The sequence below is a fragment of the Anomaloglossus baeobatrachus genome, chromosome 5 (genome assembly GCF_048569485.1).
Source record: "Anomaloglossus baeobatrachus isolate aAnoBae1 chromosome 5, aAnoBae1.hap1, whole genome shotgun sequence".
Lineage (NCBI taxonomy): Eukaryota > Metazoa > Chordata > Amphibia > Anura > Aromobatidae > Anomaloglossus > Anomaloglossus baeobatrachus.
The window spans coordinates 511681985-511705325 of NC_134357.1; the positions used below are offsets into that span (position 1 = coordinate 511681985).

General features: G+C 45.8%; 1 protein-coding gene across 1 annotated transcript in view; it reads right to left on the reverse strand.

The window, feature by feature from the left end:
* The window catches only part of LOC142311970 (uncharacterized), a 423868-nt gene extending 416272 nt beyond the window's left edge, over positions 1 to 7596 (reverse strand). The window contains 1 exon segment of the mRNA XM_075350833.1: positions 7511 to 7596. Within this exon segment, the coding sequence (XP_075206948.1) occupies positions 7511 to 7560 (50 nt within the window). The 5' untranslated portion in view covers positions 7561 to 7596.
* Positions 7597 to 23341: the final 15745 nt, after the last annotated feature.

A 23341-nucleotide genomic window follows, 5' to 3' on the forward strand; every position in this document is an offset into this window, starting at 1 on the left:
ACCCAGACATCAGTTTTACCATATAGTGAACACTGTGAATAAAATATCCCAAAAACTATTGTACGATCCCACTTTTTTTGCAATTTTTCCGCACTTGGAATTTTTTTGCCGTTTTCCAGTACACTATATGGTAAAACTTATGATTTCATTTAAAAGTACAACTCGTCCCGCAAAAAACAAGCCCTCATATGGCAAGATTGACGGAATAATAAAAAAGTTACGGCTCTTGGAAGAAAAGGAGCAAAAAACAAAAACGCAAAAACGGAAAGTGCCCGGGGGCTGAAGGGGTTAAACAACACTCTGGTGGTCCCCACGGGGATGGTGCAGCGGTGCTCCGCTGACACTACTGGGCATTTTCGTCCTCCTCACCCGGTTCGGGGTGGAAGAACACGGGCACCAGCCCCTCCGGTGCATAGCAAGCACGGCGTGGAAGGGCTGCTCGATACCCGTTGTTTCCAGTTCGGGGGACATAGGTGGCCTCCATGCCAGGCAGGGCAACGACCCCCTCCTCTTCCTCCGACACCGGCTCAGTGTCAGGCCCGGAGTCGCTATTTTCTGCCCCCTCGCCAGGCGGGTTGCTGCCAGCTGCCGCAGCTTCCAGGCTCGCCACTCTTTCAGCCACCGTCACGGAGGGGTGTACACTGGACGGGTCATATGTAGCGCGATGCACGGGTACGAAGAAGGGAGGCGGCATGGGGGCCAGGGGCAGACCGGGTCCCTCAGCCGCAGCGGCCGGTCCCTCGGGGACACAGGGACGTGGGTCACTCACCAGCTCCTCCATCATGGCCTCCACTCCATACACTCGCGCAACAGCAGCTATCGCCTCCACCTCTGCAGTCCACTGCTCCATCAGTCTGCAGATCTGGCTCCTGTAGTGACGGCAGATCCCCGCCGTCCGGGCCCTCAGCCATGCCGCTGTTCCGGGCACCAGCTCGGTAGCCTCCGCATAACTAGGTGGGGCGGACATTCCTTGCTAGGGTCGGTGGACCACGGGGTCTCAGCGTCTCTGTTTGCACCGCCACACTCACATGCGTCCGGCCGCCATCGCGTCCCCCTTAGCTTCTTTCCGGCCACTCCTCTATTGGGCGGAGTCTTGGCCTTCGCGCCTCTGCTACTCGAGAAGACGCTCGAGCGGGAACTTTTCGCGCCAAAGATGGCGACTTCTGGAAATTTTCAACCGGATACCTCCGGCGGTCACAAGGCGCACCTCTACCCAACGGCAGAGCGGTAAGATCCTGTTCGTGACGCCAAGTTGTCGCGGACGGAGGAGGGGACGCCACGCTCTCCCACTGCTGCTCGGGTCCGGCTGCCGCGGCTGCTGCGGCCTGCTGCTGCTCGGTGGCTCGAGCGTTGGGCCGGATCCCGGGGACTCTAGCGGCGCTCCTCGCCCGTGAGTGAAAGGGGGGTTGTTGGGTGTGGGGATGGTTTATTGTCCGTGACGCCACCCACGGTTGTGGTGATTTTTTGCACCACCGCTGCTCAATATGGGGATCCCGGGAGTGGTGATGCGGAGCAGCCAGGTGTTGTGTTGCCCCTCCGTGGGTAGGGGTTGGTGATCCCGGGGCCCAGTGATGGAGTGGAGGGTGCAGGGCTTGGTGGGCGCAGGGACGCGGGGGCAGCGCTGTGCCTTGCAGCACGGTGGTACTCACTCAGCCTGAGACGTTGACACAGTTTTACGGTAAACCACACGGCTGGAAAGACGGTTCCCACGGACGGCTGCACTTGCTCTCCCAGTAGGTAACGGTGATGTCCCTTTGACCTGCACCTAGTGTTTCTGTGTTGGTAGCGATGGCTTCCCACCGGTAACCCGCTCCCCGACTTGGATATGGGCCGGAGGAGCCCTACTTTGCCCGCAGGCGCTGGCCCTGAGAAACTGGTGCCCTGGCGGTGGCGGTGTTTCTCCTCAATGGTTGGACTGTTGCCTTCAGTCGGGACTTGGTTGTTGGGGGATCAACGTCCCCTTCACTGACGGATTCGGCAAATTCTGGCGACTCCTAGCCTTGCCGGGGTCCGAGAGGCCCCTGCCCTGGTGCTGACTGTCCTTCGTATACTGCTCCAGACCGCCGGGCCACTACCCGTCCGCGGTCCTTCCAGCAACCTCCGAGCAGTCCCCCTCCAGACGATCACCGCTGTTGCTGACCTTGCTGACACTGTCCTGCACTTAGCCGGACCAACTTCAGGTCTTTCTACTGTAACTTTTACTCTTTTCTTCTTTGCTCCACTACTACTTCACTTCACTTCCTTTCACTTTCACCTCCTAAACTGATCTCCTCCTCAGACTCTAGTCTGGCTTCAACTGCCTGGTTCTTCCCGCCTCCAGGGCTGTGTACTCCTCGGTGGGCGGAGCCAACCGCCTGGCCCACCCCCTGGTGTGAACATCAGCCCCTGGAGGAAGGCAACAAGGATTTTAGTAGCCTTGGTGTTCCTAACTGGGATGTAGGGTGTGGTGGTGTTGTGACCTGTGACCCCTGGCTTGCCCAGGGCGTCACACAAACATAACTGTCACATTTACATGGCCGTCTACATCCAGCCTTATCAAACTTATTGTCTACAGCAGGACGACGTCTGAAAGGCATTTTACCAAAATTCACACAGAAGCCTCCAGCAGATCCAGGAGACACATAATATGCAGAATAACCTTCCCCTGAGCTATTCCATACCTGGACGTTTCCATCAAATACACAATTGATTTAAAGCATTTAACCCTTTCACGACCGGCCGATTTTTCGCTTTCCGTTTTTTTTTTTCGCCATTCTTTTTCTGAGAGACGTAACTTTTTTATTTTTCAGTCAATATGGTCATGTGAGGGCTCATTTTTTGCGGAACGAGCTGTACTTTTAAATGAAACCATCAGTTTTACCATATTGTGTACTAGAAAATGGCAAAAAAATTCCAAATGCTGAAAAATTGCAAAAAAAGTGCGATAGCACTATGGTTTTTGAGATATTTTATTCACTGTGTTCACTATATGGTAAAACTGATGTGTGGGTGTGATGCCTCAGGTCAGTGCGAGTTCGTAGACACCAAACATGTATAGGTTTACTTTTATATAAGGGGTTAAAAAAAAAATCGGAAGTTTGTCCGAAAAAAGTGGCGCACGTTTTACGCCATATTCCGTGACCCGTAGCGTTCTCATTTTTCGGGATCTTAGGCTCAATGACGGCTTATTTTTTGCGTCTCGAGCTGACGTTTTTAACGGTACCATTTTTGCGCAGATGCTACGTTTTGATCGCCTCTTATTGCATTTTGCGCAAAAGTTGTGGCGACAAAAAAACGTCGTTTTGGCGTTTGGAATTTTTTTGCCGCTACGCCGTTTACTGATCAGATTAATTGATTTTATATTTTGATAGATCGGGCGTTTCTGAACGCGGCGATACCAAATGTGTGTATATTTTTTATTTTTTTAACCCTTTAATTTTTAATGGGGCGAATGGGGGGTGATTTGAACTTTTAGGTTTTTTTGTTTTTTTTTAATTTTTTAAAACTTATTTTTTTACTTTTTTTTTTTTTTTTACTAGTCCCCCTAGGGGGCTATTGCGATCAGCATTCCGATCGCTCTGCAGTATCTGCTGATCACAGCTGGAAGGCTGTAAACAGCAGATACGCTGTCTTTCTCTTTTGCTGTGCCCCGGGCACAGCGAAAGTGAAACCAATTCATGTGATGACTCCTGTACTACACATGACCCTGTACTACCATGACAACTATCGGGAGTCACGTGATCGCGTCACGTGACTTCCGGTTTCGGCGGTAAGTAAAACTTTACCGCGATTGCGCTTATAATGGCGCTGTCATGTATTGACAGCGCCATTATAAGGGGTTAATCGGCACGAGCAGATAACGATTCTGCTCGTGCCTAGCAGGCACACATCTCAGCTGTGAAAATCAGCTGAGATGTGTGCCGATCGCGGCATGCTGCCGCCGGAGGACCGCGGGCAGTAAGATTATGTCATTTAGGACGTAATTTTACGGCCCGCGGTCGTTAAGGGGTTATAGCAGTTTTCTAGAGTAAAACACTGTCACAAAATTTAGCAATTTGACGTTTTTACACCAGTACCGGCCAACTCCACCAAAGTGGGCAGAGCATGGACAGGGCGTGGTATCGCCCCTCCGGAGAATAGTTAAAAAATTCCTCTACTCTGGTGGTGTAAGTTGCTCCAGAAATGTTACTCCAGGCCTTGAATGCAGCAGCATTTCTGGCAAGAACACGCCATAGAGAAGACGTGCAGAATTAATATACTGGCAATTTCCTCTTAATGAATTTGGCTCATCTTACCTCACACACCCCTTCATTATGAATGGCATCCACAGTGCAAGTTTTAATGAAGCGGCACCTACATTTTTAAGCGTAAAGTCCACATGAAAAATTCCATGTGAACACACTCTGATAAATCATTTACAGTTATTATAGAAGCCAGTGATGGAGTAAAATCTGTGACTTCTCTGCATTCAGTGGTCACTACTCACCTGTGCGGTTATCTGTAGGAATCTCCTCTTTACACCGCTCATCACCCCTCACATATGTCCCTGCAGTACTAATATGGGTCAGATCTTCACCCTGAAACAAATATTGTAAAGTCACAGAGAGATGGAGAAGTCGCTTGAAATGATTCAGAAGAACAGAAAAGATCATAAATGAACATGACGACCAAAGCTGACAAACGTTGTTATCACAGAGCTGCAGGTCTCCTGTATAATCCAACCTGTCACCTCCTAATTGTAACCAGCAGTCTCCATAACCAGAAAATTGTGAGAAGATCCAGACAACATCTAATGTCTATGATCAGCTTTATCCTGTCATCTCCACCAAGTATAAACCATACACTGAATGGCCACATTATTACAGACACCATCTAGTAGCGTTGGATTTACTTTGGCATTTAGGAGTTCAGATTCCAGGTGATGAAATAGTTCTGCAGGATTACAGGCCCATGGGGACATGAAAGATTCTTACATTTACTGAAAATTAGGCTGAGGAGCTGACAGGCACTGAACATCCCATTCTACCTCGTCCCAGAGATGCTCTATAGGACTAAGATCTGAGGACTGTGAAGGCCGAGGAGGCAAGAAAAAGTAATGTCATGTTCCTGATATAAAGAAGTGGAAGATCCCAGCACCCCCTGGAGAGAATTGCTGTGTGACATAAAGCTTCACTTGTGGAGCTGCAGAATATACTGTTATTACAGGACCCTGATGGAAAGTACTGTCATTATATGGTGAAACACACTATGAGGAAAAGGGGCGGAATCATGCTGCCTGCAAAAATGTCAAGACTTCAATATGAGTCTCCAAGTTGTGTGTAATGACAGAGTTCTGGGAGCAAGAGGCCTACTCCTGTCACTCGTGTATCTCTTGATTTTTTAAATGAAAATGCAGTGCTTAGATTCATATGCATAGGAGAACACAGTCACACAGCCGCATAGTTGTGGACCACAATACAGGCCCAGTTTGGTCAATAGCTATCTCCACTGAACCTGGAGCCAGGGAAGGACGTGTGCGATAACGATGCAAACCTGGTGGCAGGACTAAACCTCGGTGACATCACATTTACATTGGATGGATCAACCTGGTTGTACAGAAATTTCTAGAGCACCCTTCCCGCCTGGATTCACTGCTGGAAAAAGGCATGTTTGCTGTCAGGCCACATCCTGTGTATTGCATGGACCTTACCTCCCTGCTGTGTAATCACACTATTGGGAAATAGGGTTGGGGGACAATTGATGCCACTGTCCTGCTGTCTGCCTGAAATGTTTTTAAATATCAAGACTCCAAGATGGGTCTCCAAGTTGTGACTTGTCTGTACTGGCAAAAGGGAGCACCAGCCCTACACCTGTCTCTCATCCAACTCTATTTGTTATGTTAATAGTCTAGGAAGCTAATGGCTATGCTAAAACAGTATTGTTGCTTTTTTGGAAGCTTTTCAACCCCCCTAAATTTGTTTTCTCTGCCTTACGTTTGGCCTCCCATTGAATCCAATGTGGTTCAAAAAGATTTGGAGTTCAGTTCGGCGTTTGTTCAGTTGGGCTCGACAAATCAAGCCTTGAAAGGTTCACCCATCTCTAACCTTCACAACTGTTTACACAACATAGGGGAGATTTCATGGCACCTTCTCTCCATCTACCTGCTCATCCTGAGGAACATCGGGATCTTCTTGTTTACAGTCCTGTAGAAGAAGAGGACGGGGACATCTCTCTGGTGTTGTCCTCTTACTGGAAAGAACTGGAGGAAACACATACAGGGACTGAATTCATTCTTTACATACAGATAATTATAGGCCGTGTGTATTTAGTCCTGTCTATTACCTGGTGATGTGAGGGGCTGGAGAACCTCCATCATGACGTCCTTGTACAGATCTCTGTGTCCTTCTAAATACTCCCACTCCTCCATAGAGAAATAGACGGTGACGTCCTGACACCTTATAGGAACCTGACACATACAATGATACAGTCATACCCTGATCCCTTCATAGCGTTACTGTATAATGTCCCAGCATTCCCAGCAGTGTCACCTCTCCAGTCAGCAGCTCAATCATCTTGTAGGTGAGTTCTAGGATCTTCTGGTCATTGATGTCCTCATGTATCAGGGGGTGAGGTGGAGGCCCCGTGATTGGGCTCAGGGGTCTTCCCCATCCCTCAGACACAGGGTCCTGACAGCGCTCACTAGAGGTCTTCTTCACTACTGTGTAATCCTGGTTATAGAGAGACACATTAATAAACCTCACTACAGACATTTCCAGAGTCCTCACCTCTCCAGTTCTGTCCATCTGTTATTCCCATAGATAAGAATGGTGTAATGTGACGTCACCAGAATCTCTCACCTCTCCAGTAAGCCGGAAGAGGATCTCTAGGGTGAGGTGTAATATCCTCTCCGCCATCTTGTCCCTGTCCCTATCCATCCTTGACGGGTCAATCAGGAAAATTCTCTTATAAAGAAGATCTGAGAGGATCCGATATTGTAGGGACCTGAATGGGGAGAAGATGACGATGTAACATCAGAAAGATCCCATGTAAGAAATCTCCGGAGCGGTTACCGGCTTCACATGATCACTACATCCAGTCCTGGCCCCGTCCTGCCCCCGGTATAACACACAATCCAACTACAGTCACACACAGATTTATCACAGAATATAGAACCGGGGCCGTCAGTAACAGATAATGATAGAGCATTAATATCTCCTGATAGTGACAACATGGAGCGGGCGACGGCCATAATGGAGACTGTACAGTAACAGAGCAGCGAGCGGCGTCAGGAGGGAAGTGACCCCATCTAATCCCATACAGACAGATCCTGATAGAGCCGCACAGACGGGAACACGCTCTGTCTCCTGGAGTGTGAGCGCAGCACTGAGGGGGTTAATGTAATGGGGAATCTCCACACCCCTCCTCCTGCAGAGCCGCACACTGGATATATGGCTGTGACTAAATCCTAGTGGTGAAAGCTCCGCTCCCTCTGCCACCAGGATTTCCCCGCTCCCCTTTATCACACACAGTCTGTTCTCGGCGCCATCATTACCCGACTCTCTCCCTCTCTGCAGCTTCTTCTCTTACATGCGGCCGCTTCATACAGGGGAAAACACTTCTCTTCCTGTAAACCCTAGATTGGCTCCTCCCCCCATGTGACTGATCACATGACTATGACATCATCACAGGTCCTGTAAGCACAGAGCAGCCATATATCTAGTGCGCGGCTCCACATTTCCAGATGGAATATTTTTCTAATCCACGTGGTCATGGAGTTGTTATTTAATAGAAGCGGGGGAGTGGGGATAAGACCCCCAGGAGAGGAGCGCGCAGGGGCTGGTGAAGCCCCCCTTACATGATTATAGTGGATGGGAGGAAACATCGCCATGCCAACCAACCAAGCCGGTCACAGCCACTGCCCTGGAAGCAGCTGTAGGGAATCAGTGCTGGAGGCGATGCAGGGACGCAGTAGAGAGGCATACACGGGGGTTCAGTGTACGCACACTGCATCTTTTTGTGTTCACAAACTGCAGCCAAAACTGCACGTTGTCAGAGAGTATTTTTGCACTTTAAAAACTCGTTTCATTCTCCTTCCCTCAATATGACTATGAGTTTGTGCGACCCGTGTGGCCCTAAGACATATAGGACCCTCGGGAAATTATTGAGTATGGTCTTCTGGAATTTTGCTCACGTCAGAGAGAGCCTGGAAATGTCACAAAAATTGCTTGTAATTGTAGGTGCGTTTTGCTGCGTTTTCGGTGCGTTTTTCAAAACATGCATTATTGCTGCGTTTTTGTGACAAATGTTGACAAAAACGCAGGAAGAATGAACATGCTTCATTTTTTTTTGTCACAAACTTTTGAGAAATAAAACGCTGACAAATAAACTGCAATGTGCGCACAGCAAATCTGACTTCTCATAGACTTTGCTGGGAAGTCAAATGTCAGAAAGTTCTGACAACAAAACTGCAGCCAAAAACACAGCAAAAAACGCAGCGTGCGCATGTAGCCTAAAAAGTCAGTGTTTTATTCACACTGATAACAAACAGAAAATACAAGGCCTTATGGCTATGTGCCACGTTGCGTTGTGTCCCTGCAGAAATTTCTGAAGCAATTTGAACAGCACATGTGCGCTTCAAATTGCTGCAGAAACACTGCGTAATGAATGCAGTGAAAAAGCCAATTTCATGCGCTCTGGATGCAGCACCCACCATAGACAGAGCGGGACCTGCATCCAAAGCACACGGAATAAGTGACATGTTGCTTTTAAGAATGCAGTGATTTGGCAGCATGCAAATCACTGCATTCTAAAACGTAACGTGCGCATGGATTATACACAATCTTCATAGAGTGTGCTGGGGACGCAGGACGCATGCAGTTACGCTGCAGTGCAATACGCAGCGTAACTGCATGCAATACGTACACGTGGGCACAGAGCCTATTACTTCAAACAAGAATGCAAAGCAAAAGTCCAGCTTGTCACACAGCACAGCAAAGGTTCTGCAGGTGCCAGTCCATTCAGGTATATCATCCCCACAGCACCTGATTCAGCTTTCCATCCCAGCCACCCACACACTGAGAAGACCTGGCTGCCTATTTATGCTGTGCTAGTGTAGCGCCCCAAGGAGCAGGTGGTTTAACCTACTCGTTGCCGGGCCTGGGGTGCAGATCCTCTGCGTCGTCATTGAGTGGCCTGGCCCAGTTCCATTGCCCCGAGGTGTACAGGAAGGGAAGGTGGACGGTGGCAAGAAGGGTGGTGGTGGTAGTTGGTGGAGGAGGATGGGGGTGACAGTGAGGAAAGTCTATGGATGCTTGTGACGTCACCTGCGGTATGCAGCCAGATAGGGGGCCGCCGCTGCGGTTGCTGCTCTCTGGGGCTGATGGTGAGGGTCGCAGCCGGGATGGTGTCGCTCTCCGCAGGCAGAGCGGGGTTGCCCAGGGAGGATGTCGGAGGACAGAGGGATGGTGGTGGTGGTTGTTCCCGTTGGCACCGCAGCGCTGGGCACCGGCGTCTGTAAATGAGAGGCAGGGGCCGCGGTTCCATGGTTTACTCATAGTTCGTATTAGTGCTGCCCCTAAATACTGGTCTCTGCCACGATGGGCTCCAGCCGATCCCAGATAGTAGGCGGACACCGCCAGTGCCCGTGAAAGTCTTTCTAGTGAGGTGTCCCCCGGTTGCTGTCCGGAACCCAAGCTGAGCCTCGAGCTCCAAGCCATGGGCCCACGAAGGAATGGGAAACACTGTGCTCCTAGTTGTTCTACGCTTTTTGCAGCGGTTGGATCGCGACTACCTCAGGCTTCCTTCCATCACGGCGCTCCGGATGATAAAACTGCCAGAGAGACAGAGAGGACAGATGTATAATGTGCAAGAGAGGACAGATGTATAATATAATTTTTTTTTATAAATTTTTTTTCCTATATTATACATCTGTCCTCTCTTTTCAGATTTTTCTGTCTTGATCAAGTATATAAGATATATACAGTAGTCATATGATATAGTTCTACATACTTTTTTGGTCACTAAAAATCAAGATTAATATATTTATAAAACTAGTGTTGAAATGAGATTTCTGATACGACAATGATTATATATCATGTTTTTGAAGTGACTATATGAATTATTAGTCCTAATACGATGTCTTTACTGAATAAGATCTATTTGAGTCATACTGTGATTATGTCCTAACATCAGCTTAAAGAGTGTTTGTTATTCAGTGAATGTTTTTAATTTGTTTTTAACAAGTAACACGTGGAGTTAAAAAATTACCCTATTTAAGTGGTTAATACTCACGTTGCTCTGTATGGACCCGTGAAAGCACCCCTAGAGGTGCGAAACGGTACCGGCGTCCTTGTGCTCCGCTCCCTCAGCTCCCTCATGTCTGTATCACCTGTCTGCAAAAAATAAAAATAAAATAGATTTCTTGACACCGCAGAGTGCTGCCAAAACTTCTCTTTTTTATGATATTAGTACTTGCTCTGGCTTCTTGGCATATAGCACCACGGTAGTTCAGGACTTCCACTTGCCGTCAGCTGTTTTTTTTTCAGCCAAGTCCAATGTGAGGATACAGCAGCTGATCTGCACTTCAAGCACCCACAAGGCGGGCTCTACATGGAATTGAGCCAAAGGACTTTATTGCAGCATTTTCCACAGAGTGGTAAGCAGTGCAGTGCACAACTTCTGTTTTTTTTCTTCTATTTTATCACTTTTTGAATTTAGTTAATCATCAAGCACTAGCACGCTTACAAGTATCACAAGGATTTTATGTGAAATTATATTTGGGAATACTGCACTACAGCAATAATGATGGAAGTATCTGCAGCAGACAGCCTGGAGGGCACAGGTGCAGGATTACTAGCAGGGAGAGGGGGAGCGAGCACTTTCTTCACTGAATGCAATACCAAGCTGGACACGGACGTTATTAGTACTAAAAGTCTTGAATATAAAATTGCCACTATGGCAGAAAAAGAAATAAGTCTGTTTTGGACGATCCAGTCTCTGACATCGTATAAAGCCTCTGATAGAGTGCCTAGAGGACTACGAGTCATGAAAAATATCTCTTTTTACCAGCACGACTCTGATTTTAGAGATAAATGGGAACAGGTCCAAAAAGAAAGTTCTATGCAATTCCCAACCATTGTTTTGGAAAAGAATATTGAAGAGCACGAATTTGTTACCCAAGAGCTTATTAGACTCAGAAGAGAATTGCAGTCCTGTTTTTCGCAAGATCAATGGCAGAATTTTTTGAAAAATCTTGATAAAAAACTAATCCCATACCAAACCGTAATTAAAGAAAGGAAAAAAGAAAAATTCCTAAGCGATAAAGTTGATTACGAAACGAATATGATTTTTAGGTGGAAGAATAGAATAACAACTACAGGCTCACCACCTAAAAAGAATAAATTTCGTAAAAGATTTTCTAAAAACTTCGGAAAAACTAAAAGAGGCGCGTGGACCACAGAGTCTGACTCCAGTGGGACTGATGAACCACCACCCCCCAAAAAAATGACTGGCGGAGAGGACAGTCAAGGTCCATCAGGAATAGCCCCTTTAGGAGGACTACACGCAGAGGGGGAAGGAAGCAAAGAAGACGCCGACATCAGGAGAATAAAACAAGTTTCATGGAGAAATTGAATAATCAGGGACATAATAAAATCTATAACTTGTCCCAAAGAACCCTGACCAAGGACATGACCACAGCTCTAGAAAAGGGACTTAATTTTTGTTTGCCTGAGAAATTCTGTTTCACAGATTTCCAGATTGATCTCTACAAGTCTTGCAGAAAAATCCACCTAAAAAAATTCTTCGCTGGTGCCAATACTACTAATAAAAAAAAAAAAAGGTGCAGTTGGTTTTTGTTTTAAGGACTCTGCACTTGACTCAGTGAGAGAAGATACACTGACCCTATTGAGTCTGACAGAAAATGATGAGTCCTTACAGCGATCACCAATAGCCACACAGGCTGCATATTTTCAGGGAGGGATTAAATCAGATTTCTTTCCACCAGTGGTTCCTGGTAATTGTATTGATATATTCCAGAAGTTAGTGCTGCAAGACATTGAAAGCCTGAAATATCCTCTAATGCCCCCTAATCTGACAGATGCAGAAACAGCAGCGATTAGACAGTTAAGTTCATGGGAAGATATAATAATTCGAAAAGCAGATAAGGGTGGAGCAATAGTACTGCTAACTAGAGATTATTATCTACAAGAAGCTAATAGACAACTAGCTGACCCTAATGTATACACGAAATTAAAAACAGATCCTATGCCTAAGATCCAAGAAAAATTACGCAGCTTTCTCAATAGACAGGTAACTCTGGGCACAATTTCCAACAAAAAAGCAGAAAGCCTTTTTCCCTTGCATCCAAATAGACATCATTGGTACTTCGTACCAAAAATTCACAAGTCGACGGAAAGGCCTCCTGGACGTCCTATTGTATCAGGAGTGGGTTCAGCAACTGAGCCATTATCAAGATACTTACATTGGCTGCTGAACCCACTCCTGAGAGAGATACCTTCCTTTATCCGTGACTCAGATGACTGCCTGAAAGTGCTGAAGGATGTCCAGTGGCAGCCGGGATACAACCTAGCTTCTATTGACGTCGAGAGCCTTTACACCCGGATCCCTCAAGATCAGGGTGTGGAGGCTGTCAGATACTTTTTGACTAATATGGGCGAATCCGGCGACTTTGTGAATTTTGTAAGTGAGGCTTTAACAATTGTATTAAAAAATGTGTTCAAGTTCGGCAACACCTGGTATCTACAACATGGGGGTGTGGCTATGGGTACCCCCATAGCATGTACATTAGCCAATTTATTTTTGGCCAGATTTGAGGACGACATGATCTATACTGATGCCAACAGTTTTTTGTGCCACATCAAGTATTTTTTTCGCTATGTGGATGACATCCTGATCATCTGGGATGGCACACAGAAACAATTTGAGGATTTTGTGACGTCCCTAAATGAAACAAATAAATATAATATGTATTTTACCAGCGTGTTTGGGGGTTCCAACTTAGAATTCCTGGATATTAAAATCTCGGTTCAAAATAACAACATAGAGACAGAGCTATACAGAAAATCAATAGCAGTGAACACTCTCTTGCGGCATGACAGTGCCCACCCCGATCACATAAAAAGATCAATACCATATTCCCAATTTTTTAAGAGTCAAAAGACTGAACAGTAACAAAAAAACGTTTTTTGGAACAAGCAAATGAGCTAAGCACTAGACTAAGAGAAAGGGGATACCCGCAAAAAAACATTTCTAAAGCCCTAGAAAAATCTTTACAAGAGCACAATAAAAATATTCATACTCCTAAAAAAACGGACATAGAAAAAAATGAACGGTTTAGATTCAATTTCAAATTTGGTTCTATGGACCAGAGAATAAAATCAGTGATTAATAAACACTGGCACATTATTGAAAATGATAAAGATTTACAGGAGATAGCAGCTAGAAAACCGCAAATTACTTATCGTAGGTCCAAAAATATAGGAGATTTACTCAAAGAGACGATTTATCCAACAAAAAACCTGGCTAGAAAGGGCAGCCCCCATAGGGAATTTCAAATGCGGGAATTGCTCCTTTTGTGATCAACATCTCACAGGGAAAACCATCAAAGTAGGTGATAAATGGTATAAAATAGAAGGATTAGTTACTTGTCGCACTAAGTGGGTAGTGTATGTCATCTTTGGCCCATGTGGGTTTTTCTACATAGGCAAGACAATTAGACCCCTTTTTATCAGATTCCGGGAACATTCACACTCTATCAGTACTGGCATTGGAGCCACACGCCTCATCACTCATTTGCGTAACACACATAATGGTAATCATAGACTTTCACAATTTGCAGGTTTGGAAAAAATTACACCCTCCCCAGCAGGGGGGGATATGCACAAATATTTGCTGAGAAGAAAGGCCCGATGGATTATAGAAAGTAAGGCAATGGGACCCATTGGGTTCAACGATAAGAATGATTTAGCCATTTTTTTTATAGGAGAATTTTTTTATAAAATGTTTTTGTTTTTTTCCCTATATTATACATTTGTCCTCTCTTTTCAGATTTTTCTGTCTTGATCAAGTATATAAGATATATATATACAGTAGTCATATGATATAGTTCTACATACTTTTTTGGTCACTAAAAATCAAGATTAATATATTTATAAAACTAGTGTTGAAATGAGATTTCTGACACGACAATGATTATATATCATGTTTTTGAAGTGACTATATGAATTATTAGTCCTAATACGATGTATTTACTGAATAATATCTATTTGAGTCATACTGTGATTATGTCCTAACATCAGCTTAAAGAGTGTTTGTTATTCAGTGAATGTTTTTAATTTGTTTTTAACAAGTAACACGTGGAGTTAAAAAAATTACCCTATTTAAGTGGTTAATACTCACGTTGCTCTGTATGGACCCGTGAAAGCACCCCTAGAGGTGCGAAACGGTACTGGCGTCCTTGTGCTCCGCTCCCTCAGCTCCCTCATGTCTGTATCACCCGTCTGCAAAAAATAAAAATAAAATAGATTTCTTGACACCGCAGAGTGCTGCCAAAACTTCTCTTTTTTATGATATTAGTACTTGCTCTGGCTTCTTGGCATATAGCACCACGGTAGTTCAGGACTTCCACTTGCCGTCAGCTGTTTTTTTCAGCCAAGTCCAATGTGAGGATACAGCAGCTGATCTGCACTTCAAGCACCCACAAGGCGGGCTCTACATGGAATTGAGCCAAAGGACTTTATTGCAGCATTTTCCACAGAGTGGTAAGCAGTGCAGTGCACAACTTCTGTTTTTTTTCTTCTATTTTATCACTGGTATCATCTTTACCGCCGCCACCAAGTCGGGTGTTGTCGACAGGTCGCAGGGCTCTTCCACACCTTCAGCCTGCGGTTGCAGTGGAAGCAAATTCTGGCCTTCCTCCTTAGTGGAGGAGTCCGGTATCACAGGTGTTAAGGTTGCAAGGGCTGGAACAACCTGGTCCCCTGCATCAATTGCCAGATCCTTTTTCTCCTCCTCAGCGGACATATCACTTTTGGTCTTTGCTTCCTGACTGGCTCTGCAGTGGAGCTCTTGTTCGCGCCCTTTTCAGGGTTATGCCCACACTTTTGCACCTTTTCTTGAGTTCAGCCCACAAAGCTCTGTCTTTTTCCTGCTCTCTGCAGCCAATGGCTCTTGTTGTTTCTGGTCAGCACCAATCACCAAGTCTTTAGAAAACAAGACTTTGCACAGTCCAATAAGGCGCACAGTACTCGGTTGATGTGGGCACGAATATCCTGTTTGTGATACCAAATGTAGCGCCCCACAGGGCAGGTGTTTTAACCTACTCGTTGCCGGACCGGGGGTGCAGATCCTCTGCGTTGTCAGAGTGGCCTGGCCCAGTTCCGTTGCCCCGAGGCATACGGGAAGGGAAGGTGGAGGGTAGCAGGAAGGATGGCGGTAGTAGGTGGTGTTGGAGGATGGGGGTGACGGTGAGGAAAGTCTATGGATGGTCGTGACTCCACCTGCGGTACGTGGCCACTGGCCAGATAGGGGGCTGCCGCTGCGGTTGCTGCTATCCGGGGCTGATGGTGATGGCCGCAGCCGGGATGGTGTCGCTCTCCACAGGTGGAACGGGGTTGTCCCTGGAGGATGGCGGAGGGCAGAGGGACGGTGGTGGTGGTAGTCCCCGTTGGCGCCGCAGCGCTGGGCGCCGGTAAATGAGAGGCAGATGCAAGGGCTGCGGTTCCAGGTTTTACTCAGAGTTCGTGCTAATGCTGCCCCTGAGTACTGGTCTCTGCTGGGATGGGCTCCAGCCGATCCTGGATAGTAGGTGGTCACCGCCAGTGCCCATGAAAGTCTTTCTACTGAAGTGTCCCCCGGTTGCTGTCCAGAAACCGGGCTGAGCCTCCAGCTCCAAGCCATGGGCCCACGAAGGAATGGGAAACACTGTGCTCCTAGTTGTCCATGTTGGATGTTGTCCCAAGCTGAGCCCGGGAAGGTTTGCTCTAGTGAGTTGGTTTCGCCAACTCTTACCCCATGTGGTGCCCTCCCCCTGTGTTTGCCCTAGCGACCGGGAAGTCCCCTGCTTCATGAGGGCTCACTACCCTGTCTGCCTTAGTCCACCCCCCGTGGAAAACTACCTAAGGCTATGTTCGCACATTGCGTTTTTTACCGCGTTTCTGCAGCGTTTTTAGCAGCAGCGTTTTTGCGCTAAAACGCATGCGTTTTTGTTGTCCAGCAAAGTCTATGGGAAAAGCAGAAATCCTGTCTGCACTTTGCTTTTTTTTCTGCAGCGTTTAATTTGCATATTTGTGGTCAAAAACCATGCTGAAAAAGAAGCAGCATGTCAGTTGTTTTTGCCATTTCTGCAGCGTTTCCTTAACATAGGAGTCAATGAGAAATGGCAAAATGCAACCAAAAGCACAATTCCTGCGTTTTTCATGCTTTTTACCTGCTTTTCCACTGCGTTTTTGGCTCCAAAAACGCATGTTTTTCTGGCCAAAAATTAATGGGTTCTAATGTTCCTTTACACACACACAATAACCGAAAATTTAAATGTTAAAAAATAATAAACTTCACCTATTTTTCTGTTAAAATGTGCATAACCACTATTTTTTCATTAAAATTGATAATTTCCCATATAGTTTTATTAAAAGTTAATTTTATACTTTTTTTCTCTTTTTTCATTCTTTTTGACTATTTCAACTTTATTTCTCAGTGTCTTGATCTACAAAACGCATCTGCAGAAACGCAGGTGAAAACGCAGGTAAAAAGCGCTGAAAACGCACTAAAAACGCGGTAAAAACGCATGCGTTTTTAGCGCTTAAAAATGGTCAAAAGCCATTTGGTCAAAAACCAAGGGAAATAAAACGTGCAGAATAAACTGCAGGTACTCCGACGCAACGTGCGCACATAGCCTAACTGTTGTTTGTGTGTGTGTTTTGTGAAGACACCGACAGTTAACCCCCTGCTAACCCGGGATAGATATTACCCTTGAACATAGGTGTGATACCCTGTTGCGCCTCAAGCCTCAGGGGCGCCACACTAATCCTGCAGCTGTGTACATCGGGCATTGCCACAAACACCTGGACTAGCAGAGAAGGTCCAGGCCAGGTTTGACTTCCTTCTCTGCTGCTCACCAGTGCAAAAGGCATTTACTAGGTGGAATATATCTCCCATCTACCACCATACCCTTTACTTCGTCACACGGCCCATACCCACACGGTTGAACCTAGATTGTATGTGGAGATTCCCCTTTATTGGGAGCAGGACACATTATTTGTTGACTATGTAATACAGTATAAAATTACATAATTTACATACACTATCTATAAAGACACATCTGCATGTATTTCTCACTATTTTACATGAAATCAGAATAAACCTTTCTCGTTTTAGATCAATGAGGAACCAAAATTATTTCTATTCGCAAATGCCAGAATATTGAGAGAGAGAGGGAGAGAGAGAGAATGGTTTAACACATTTTTATTACTTCCCCCTCACCCCCTCCAAAAAAAACCACAAATCATAGCGGAATTTCACAATTTCTCCATATTTGGGATTTTTTTTCCCTTTTTTCCAGTACACTATATAGTAAAAATAATGGTTGCCCTCAAAAGTGCAATTTGTCCTGCCAAAATAAGCCCTCATATGGCAATATTGATGGAAAAACAAAAAAGTTAAGGGAGGGGAAAAAACAAAAATGGTAAACGGAAAATCGCCCGGGGTTGAAAGGGTTAAGAGACGGCCCTAACACTTGCTGAATTTTTTTGCATATTCCGAAGTCTTCTCCACAGAATTGTAAACTCTTTCTTTGAAGTTCTTGATGATATGATAAATGGCTAATTTAGGGGCAATCTTACAAGCAGCAATGTCCTTGCTAGTAAAGACCTTTTTAATGCAAATCAGTGATGACTGCACATGATTCCTTTTGAGGCAACCATGGGAAACAAGAAAAATAATGATTTCAATCATCAGCCCAATATTAAATCAGCCAGTCTGCTCTTATAATTCCATCAGTATGACCAGGGCTGTATTTGCCACTAGGCACCTGTGGTCTGGTGCCTAGGGTGGCAGGCTGCAAAAGGCGGGAGTTTCTGGCAGCAAAAAAAAATTTTTTTAAATCCTCTCCCCTTCCGTTAGTCTAATAAATCCAGTGTATTTTCGGAGGGAGGGGAGGCGCACCTCAATTTATCTGGTCAGCGTCTTTAAGACACGAAAACAAATAAACTGTCGGTGCCGGGCACACAGAGCTGATTGACCCCAAAACTGCTGGCGCCTGCATTTCCTGGGTCTGAGGCGCACCAATCAGCTCCTTGCTCCGTGCTGAGACATCCAATGCTGCAGACGACACAGACAGACATCTCAGGAAGACTTGACGGATGCTGGAGCCAGAAGAGGATACTTATCGGAGTAGGAGGAGGGCGGCCTACACCAGAACAGGTAAGTGCTTGTAGAGCTGAAGATTCATAGGGAAGGTGTCGCTAAGGTTGAGCCTAGAATGCATGGGCGCCTTCCAGGTTAGTGGTTGGTTGGTGGGCGTAGCGATGTTTTTCTTTTGCCCCTCCCTGCACCTTCCCCCTTCTTATCACTAAATCTACAAACTGGGCATGAGGGGGGAGGGGAAGGCTATAGACGGGGGGAATACTGACTAGAGACTGGAGGGAGGGGGGCTAATACAAGAGAATGGGGATTGGAGGGCCTATCACTGAAGAATGAGGATTAGGAGGCCTATTATTGTAGTCTGGGAGTTAGGGGGCCTATGACTCTAGACAGGAGTTTGAGGGTGCTATTATAATAGACTTGGGTTTATTGGGGGCTATTATAATAAACAAGTGTTTAGGGTGGTGTGACACCTCAGAGCAATGGGGTACTCGGTCCCAGGTGTGTGTGACAGTCAGGGGAGTCGTGGTGGCGACCGATGCCCAGTTCCGGACCCTGGGGGTCGGTCCGAAATAAAAAGGGATACAAATTTTAAAAAAGGGAATGTAGTTGACTACGTCACTTGCGGTGTGCGGCCAAGTTATGGAAGCTGCCGCTGCAGGGTCCTGCCTGGGGCTGATGGAGTAATGCAGCTTAGGTGTTTTGGGCCCTCCGCAAGTAGGGCCAGACCCCGGCAGATGGATGATGGGAATGGTAGTGAGGATCAGTCAGTGTATGTGCACAGTCACTGTATGTGCACGGAAGCAGTAAAGAAACAGTCCACACCACTATTGCAGTTTTAACTTCTTTGTTTTACTTGCGTGTTTGGACCCACTGGTGTCGAGTCCAGGTGTTCACGCTCCCCTTGCTCTCCGTGCCAGCTGAGACCTGGGTTGACTGTCCTCCGTACACACTTGTTGTTGATGGGCTCCCATGGCCTAGAGCTACCTGAGAACCCCTTTGTTTCTGTCTTGGTCCTATTGCAGGCAGCTTGGACTAACTTAAGGGGTTCAATTCCCGATCCCCTCTTTGCTGCTGATGCTTCAGAATCTTTTGGTGGTGAGGAACCCTGGAGATTCCCTCACTTGGCAGAATTGACGATGTCCATAAAGGGTCTCACTGTCCTAGGGATCTAGGGTTCCTGGAATCTCGTACTTCCACAGGTGCCCCGCAGGTCCTGGGGTCCTGTTTCCGTACTCCACAGTCCTCACTCCTTGTTACAGCTTTTCCGTTGTTACTGCAGGTTTTTTCCTTTCTTTCTGTACTTTCATGCTTTCTCTCCTCCAACTACTACTCCTCTCCTTCACGTCCTTCTCCTTTCAACTCCTCTCGCTTTTTCTTGACCACTTCCTCTCGCCAATTTCCCAACTGACCACTGGCCCCTCCCCTAGCTGGGTCTCTCCCTACAGATTGGGTGGCCGCTATCCAATCAGTGCCCTTTCCCATGCACCTGTTTTTAGGTAGTCTCCCAGTTTGGTGTTGGGGTTGTCTATGTGGCCTGAGGGTGCTTGTGTGTTGACTGGCATGGATATTCTGGGGTTTGGGTTTCCACTTACATTTTGTGGCACTTGTTACCACAGGGGTGCTACAGTGGCTATTAATAGAAGAACGATCCAAAGTACTATAGCAGGGCATATCATATTGTAAAACATTTCAAGCGATTCCATAATTGCGACCCACGATCCCTGAAATTCATAGGAATCGATGTCATCCACATGGGGATTCGTGGGGGGGGATGTTAAAAAGATACTTGCCCAACGAGAGACACGTTGGATTGTAAAACTGGGCACAATGTCCCCTATGGGCTTGAACGAGAGCTTGAGCTTTGCATCATTCCTGTAGATGGTATCTCTCTCTGATGGCTGGCCTCCTTTGCATTTTACACTGTTTTGCACCTTGTGTGTTTTTATTCACACACAATTTTATTTTTATTAATTAATATTTTAATATTTTTTCACAGTTTTTACTGGCGCAATTTTTTACCATGAACGGATATTGAAATTTCATCAACCCACAAGCAAACCATCTCTAGCTGCTTTTTCTATAATTGATTCGTCCATCCTGAATCCTTATGTATTGATCCCTGTGTTTGTGTGCAATGATGCATGATTTTGTAAATTTTGCTATTTGGTGTTTCTCTCCCTTCTGCATGTGACATTGTGGACTTCTGTATATAATATGATATCAGTGGTGCATTCACCACAATGTATATGTCTATGGGGTTTGTATATTCCCCAAAGTACTGTGCATATGTTTATATGTTACTTTTTGTGGTATGATCTTCATGTGCACTTTTCCAGTTCACAGCTAGGGGGAGTTCTGTGTTGCTATTATTATACACGTGCCCGAGTCCTCAGCGTCTCCCTGCTGCCATGGTTACGTGTGGTAATATAATGAGTGGTGCAGATGGTGACGCGTCCCCTCCCACTCCCCACGTGATATCCTGGCCAGGTTGAGATGCAGAAGGACTCGTGCAGGCAGCAACTGCACATGTGCGAGCATTCACATTTTCATTGGCTAAAAGCATACCATGTGATCGTGTGGGTTGTTCACAAAAGGTCCTGTTCCTGTATCATTGCTTTTTTTTTTTATTTTATTTTATTTTTTTATTTTATTTTATTTCTAACCTTGCCTGGTTGATAAAGCTACCCACGAAAACGTGCGTTCCTTAGGCTTGGTGTGCATCCCCTCCACCTCTGGGTATTGGTATACACATGACTGTTACTTGATTTGTTATATATGTGCTGCTAAAACTCTTGTCTGACCCACTAGGATATGCACAGCACTTTACATGGGACTGTGTGCAATGTTTATGTAATCCCCCTGTTTCTGTGGTAATAGTAATTGTATTGCACATGACACTTTATTCCCTGTATCCTCTGTGGACATGTACTTCCTTGTAGCAATATTGTGATTTAATTAACTATATACTGAATACCTGGATACCCTTTTTGACCCCTGCTCTCCATATGCAAATTATGAGTGTTATAATATGGTATTTGCCAGTTAATAAAATATTTATTGTTATCCCTTAAACCACAATTCTCTGTTTTTTTGCTGAGTGGCTATTAATGTAGTCTTAGAGTTAGAGGGCCTATTGCTGTGAAAGAGGGTTTAGGGGACCTATTGCTGTAAAGGGAAGTTTAGGGGGAATATTACTGTAGATGGGGTTTAGCGAGCCTATTGCTGTAGATAGGGAGGTTTAGGTTTACAAAATGAGAGTGCAAGGGACAAAATCAATGAGGAAAAGAAAGGACTCAGTATGGAGAGGGGGCAGCATGGGGATTCAATTCGGGGAGGGGCAGTGTGAGGACTCAGTATGAAAAGGGGGGAGCATGGGTGGGCTCAGTATGGAGTGGAGCAATATAGGGGAACCAGTATGAATGAAGGGGCTGCATGGGAGGTTCAGTATGGAGAGGGGGAGTGTGAGGGCTCACTATGGAGAGGGGCAATATGCATGGAACATTGTGAGGACTGTGCGTGCAGATCATGAATCATAATTGAGGAAGGTGTGGTGGGTATAATTTATAAGGGGGATGATGTGGCGTTTTAGCTTATTAGTGGGCAGGGTGACATTCACAGTACACAAGGGCGGACAGTGTGGCGGTCATAGTATTCAAAGGAAGACTGTGTAGTGGGAATATTTTATAAAAAAGGATAGCTTGCAGGCTGTGTACTGTAAGAGGGATAGTGTGGAGTAATATTTTTTTTTTTTTACAGGGAGCACAGTGAGGAGCAGTTATTTTTTTCAGGGTCACAGCATAGAGCTTATTTAAGGCACAGCATTAATTCAGAGACATTGTAATGACAATGTTATTTTTCAGGGCATCATGTGCTGCAGAGACCGGAGAAGAGGGAAGTCTGTAAAGACGAGCTGTGGATGTGAAGTTATTATGGAGTCGGGGACATGAGAAAACAGCGATCAGTGAGTGAATTATCACAGACATTACACTACACTAACATTTACACAGGTTTAGGGTAAAAATGACTGGAGTGCTTCTTGAATAATTGCAGAAAAATCTACCTTTGTGTAATATGCAAATGAGGACACTTCGGTGCACTGTTTATAAATTTCCGCTCTCATGAATTGCTGCAGCGATCCCTCCTGTTCCAAGTCTGCAGTCACCTGCTGGTTAGGTGTACAATGATTTCCCAAAAAAGTTCCACTACTGTAATTCAGTAATACAAAAAAATTCTTTCGTTTATTTAGTCCAAGTATTAAAACATTAGATGAGTCTATACAGGCATGTACAGACTTATCTGATGTTTTAATATTTGGAATAAATAAAATTATTTTTCTGGATTTCTGAATTGCAGTATTGGAACTTTTTTGGGAAGCTTCGGTGCACCGTTGGCGTGGTCTTTGCTTTGGTGCACCGTTGATGTAATCATTGCTTTGGTGCACCGTTGCTGTGATCTTTGCTTCGGTGCACCGTTGGTGTAATCATTGCTTTGGTGCACCATTGGTGTGATCTTTGTTTTGGTGCACCGTTGGTGTGATCTTTGGTGCACCGTTGGTGTGGTCTTTGTGTTGGTACACCATGGACGTGTACTTTGCTTTGGTGCACTGTTGGTGTGTGTGAATGGGTGTGTGGCAGAGTGTGTGACTGAGCAGGCAGAGACAGCAGGCCGGTGAATAATCCAAAGGAATTTTATTGGGACCGGGAGAAGATACCACCAAACATCAATATAGTTCCTTAGAGTCTGCAACAAAAGAACAGGGTCCGGGGGCGCCACCCGGTAATCCGACGCCAAGGAAAATGCAACAGTCCTTAGATGAGTTCCTTAAATCCAGAAGCATGGCCGAGGAGGCCTGATTACATTATGCTCGCTGGCTGGGGAAACCCACTGTTACAACCCCTTCGCCCCTCAATTTGTGTACGGACTAGTGACCTAAACAGGTCGCTTGTCAACTACACGTAAACATGGCTGAAATGACTCAGGGCTCCTCCTGTCTGGACAATCC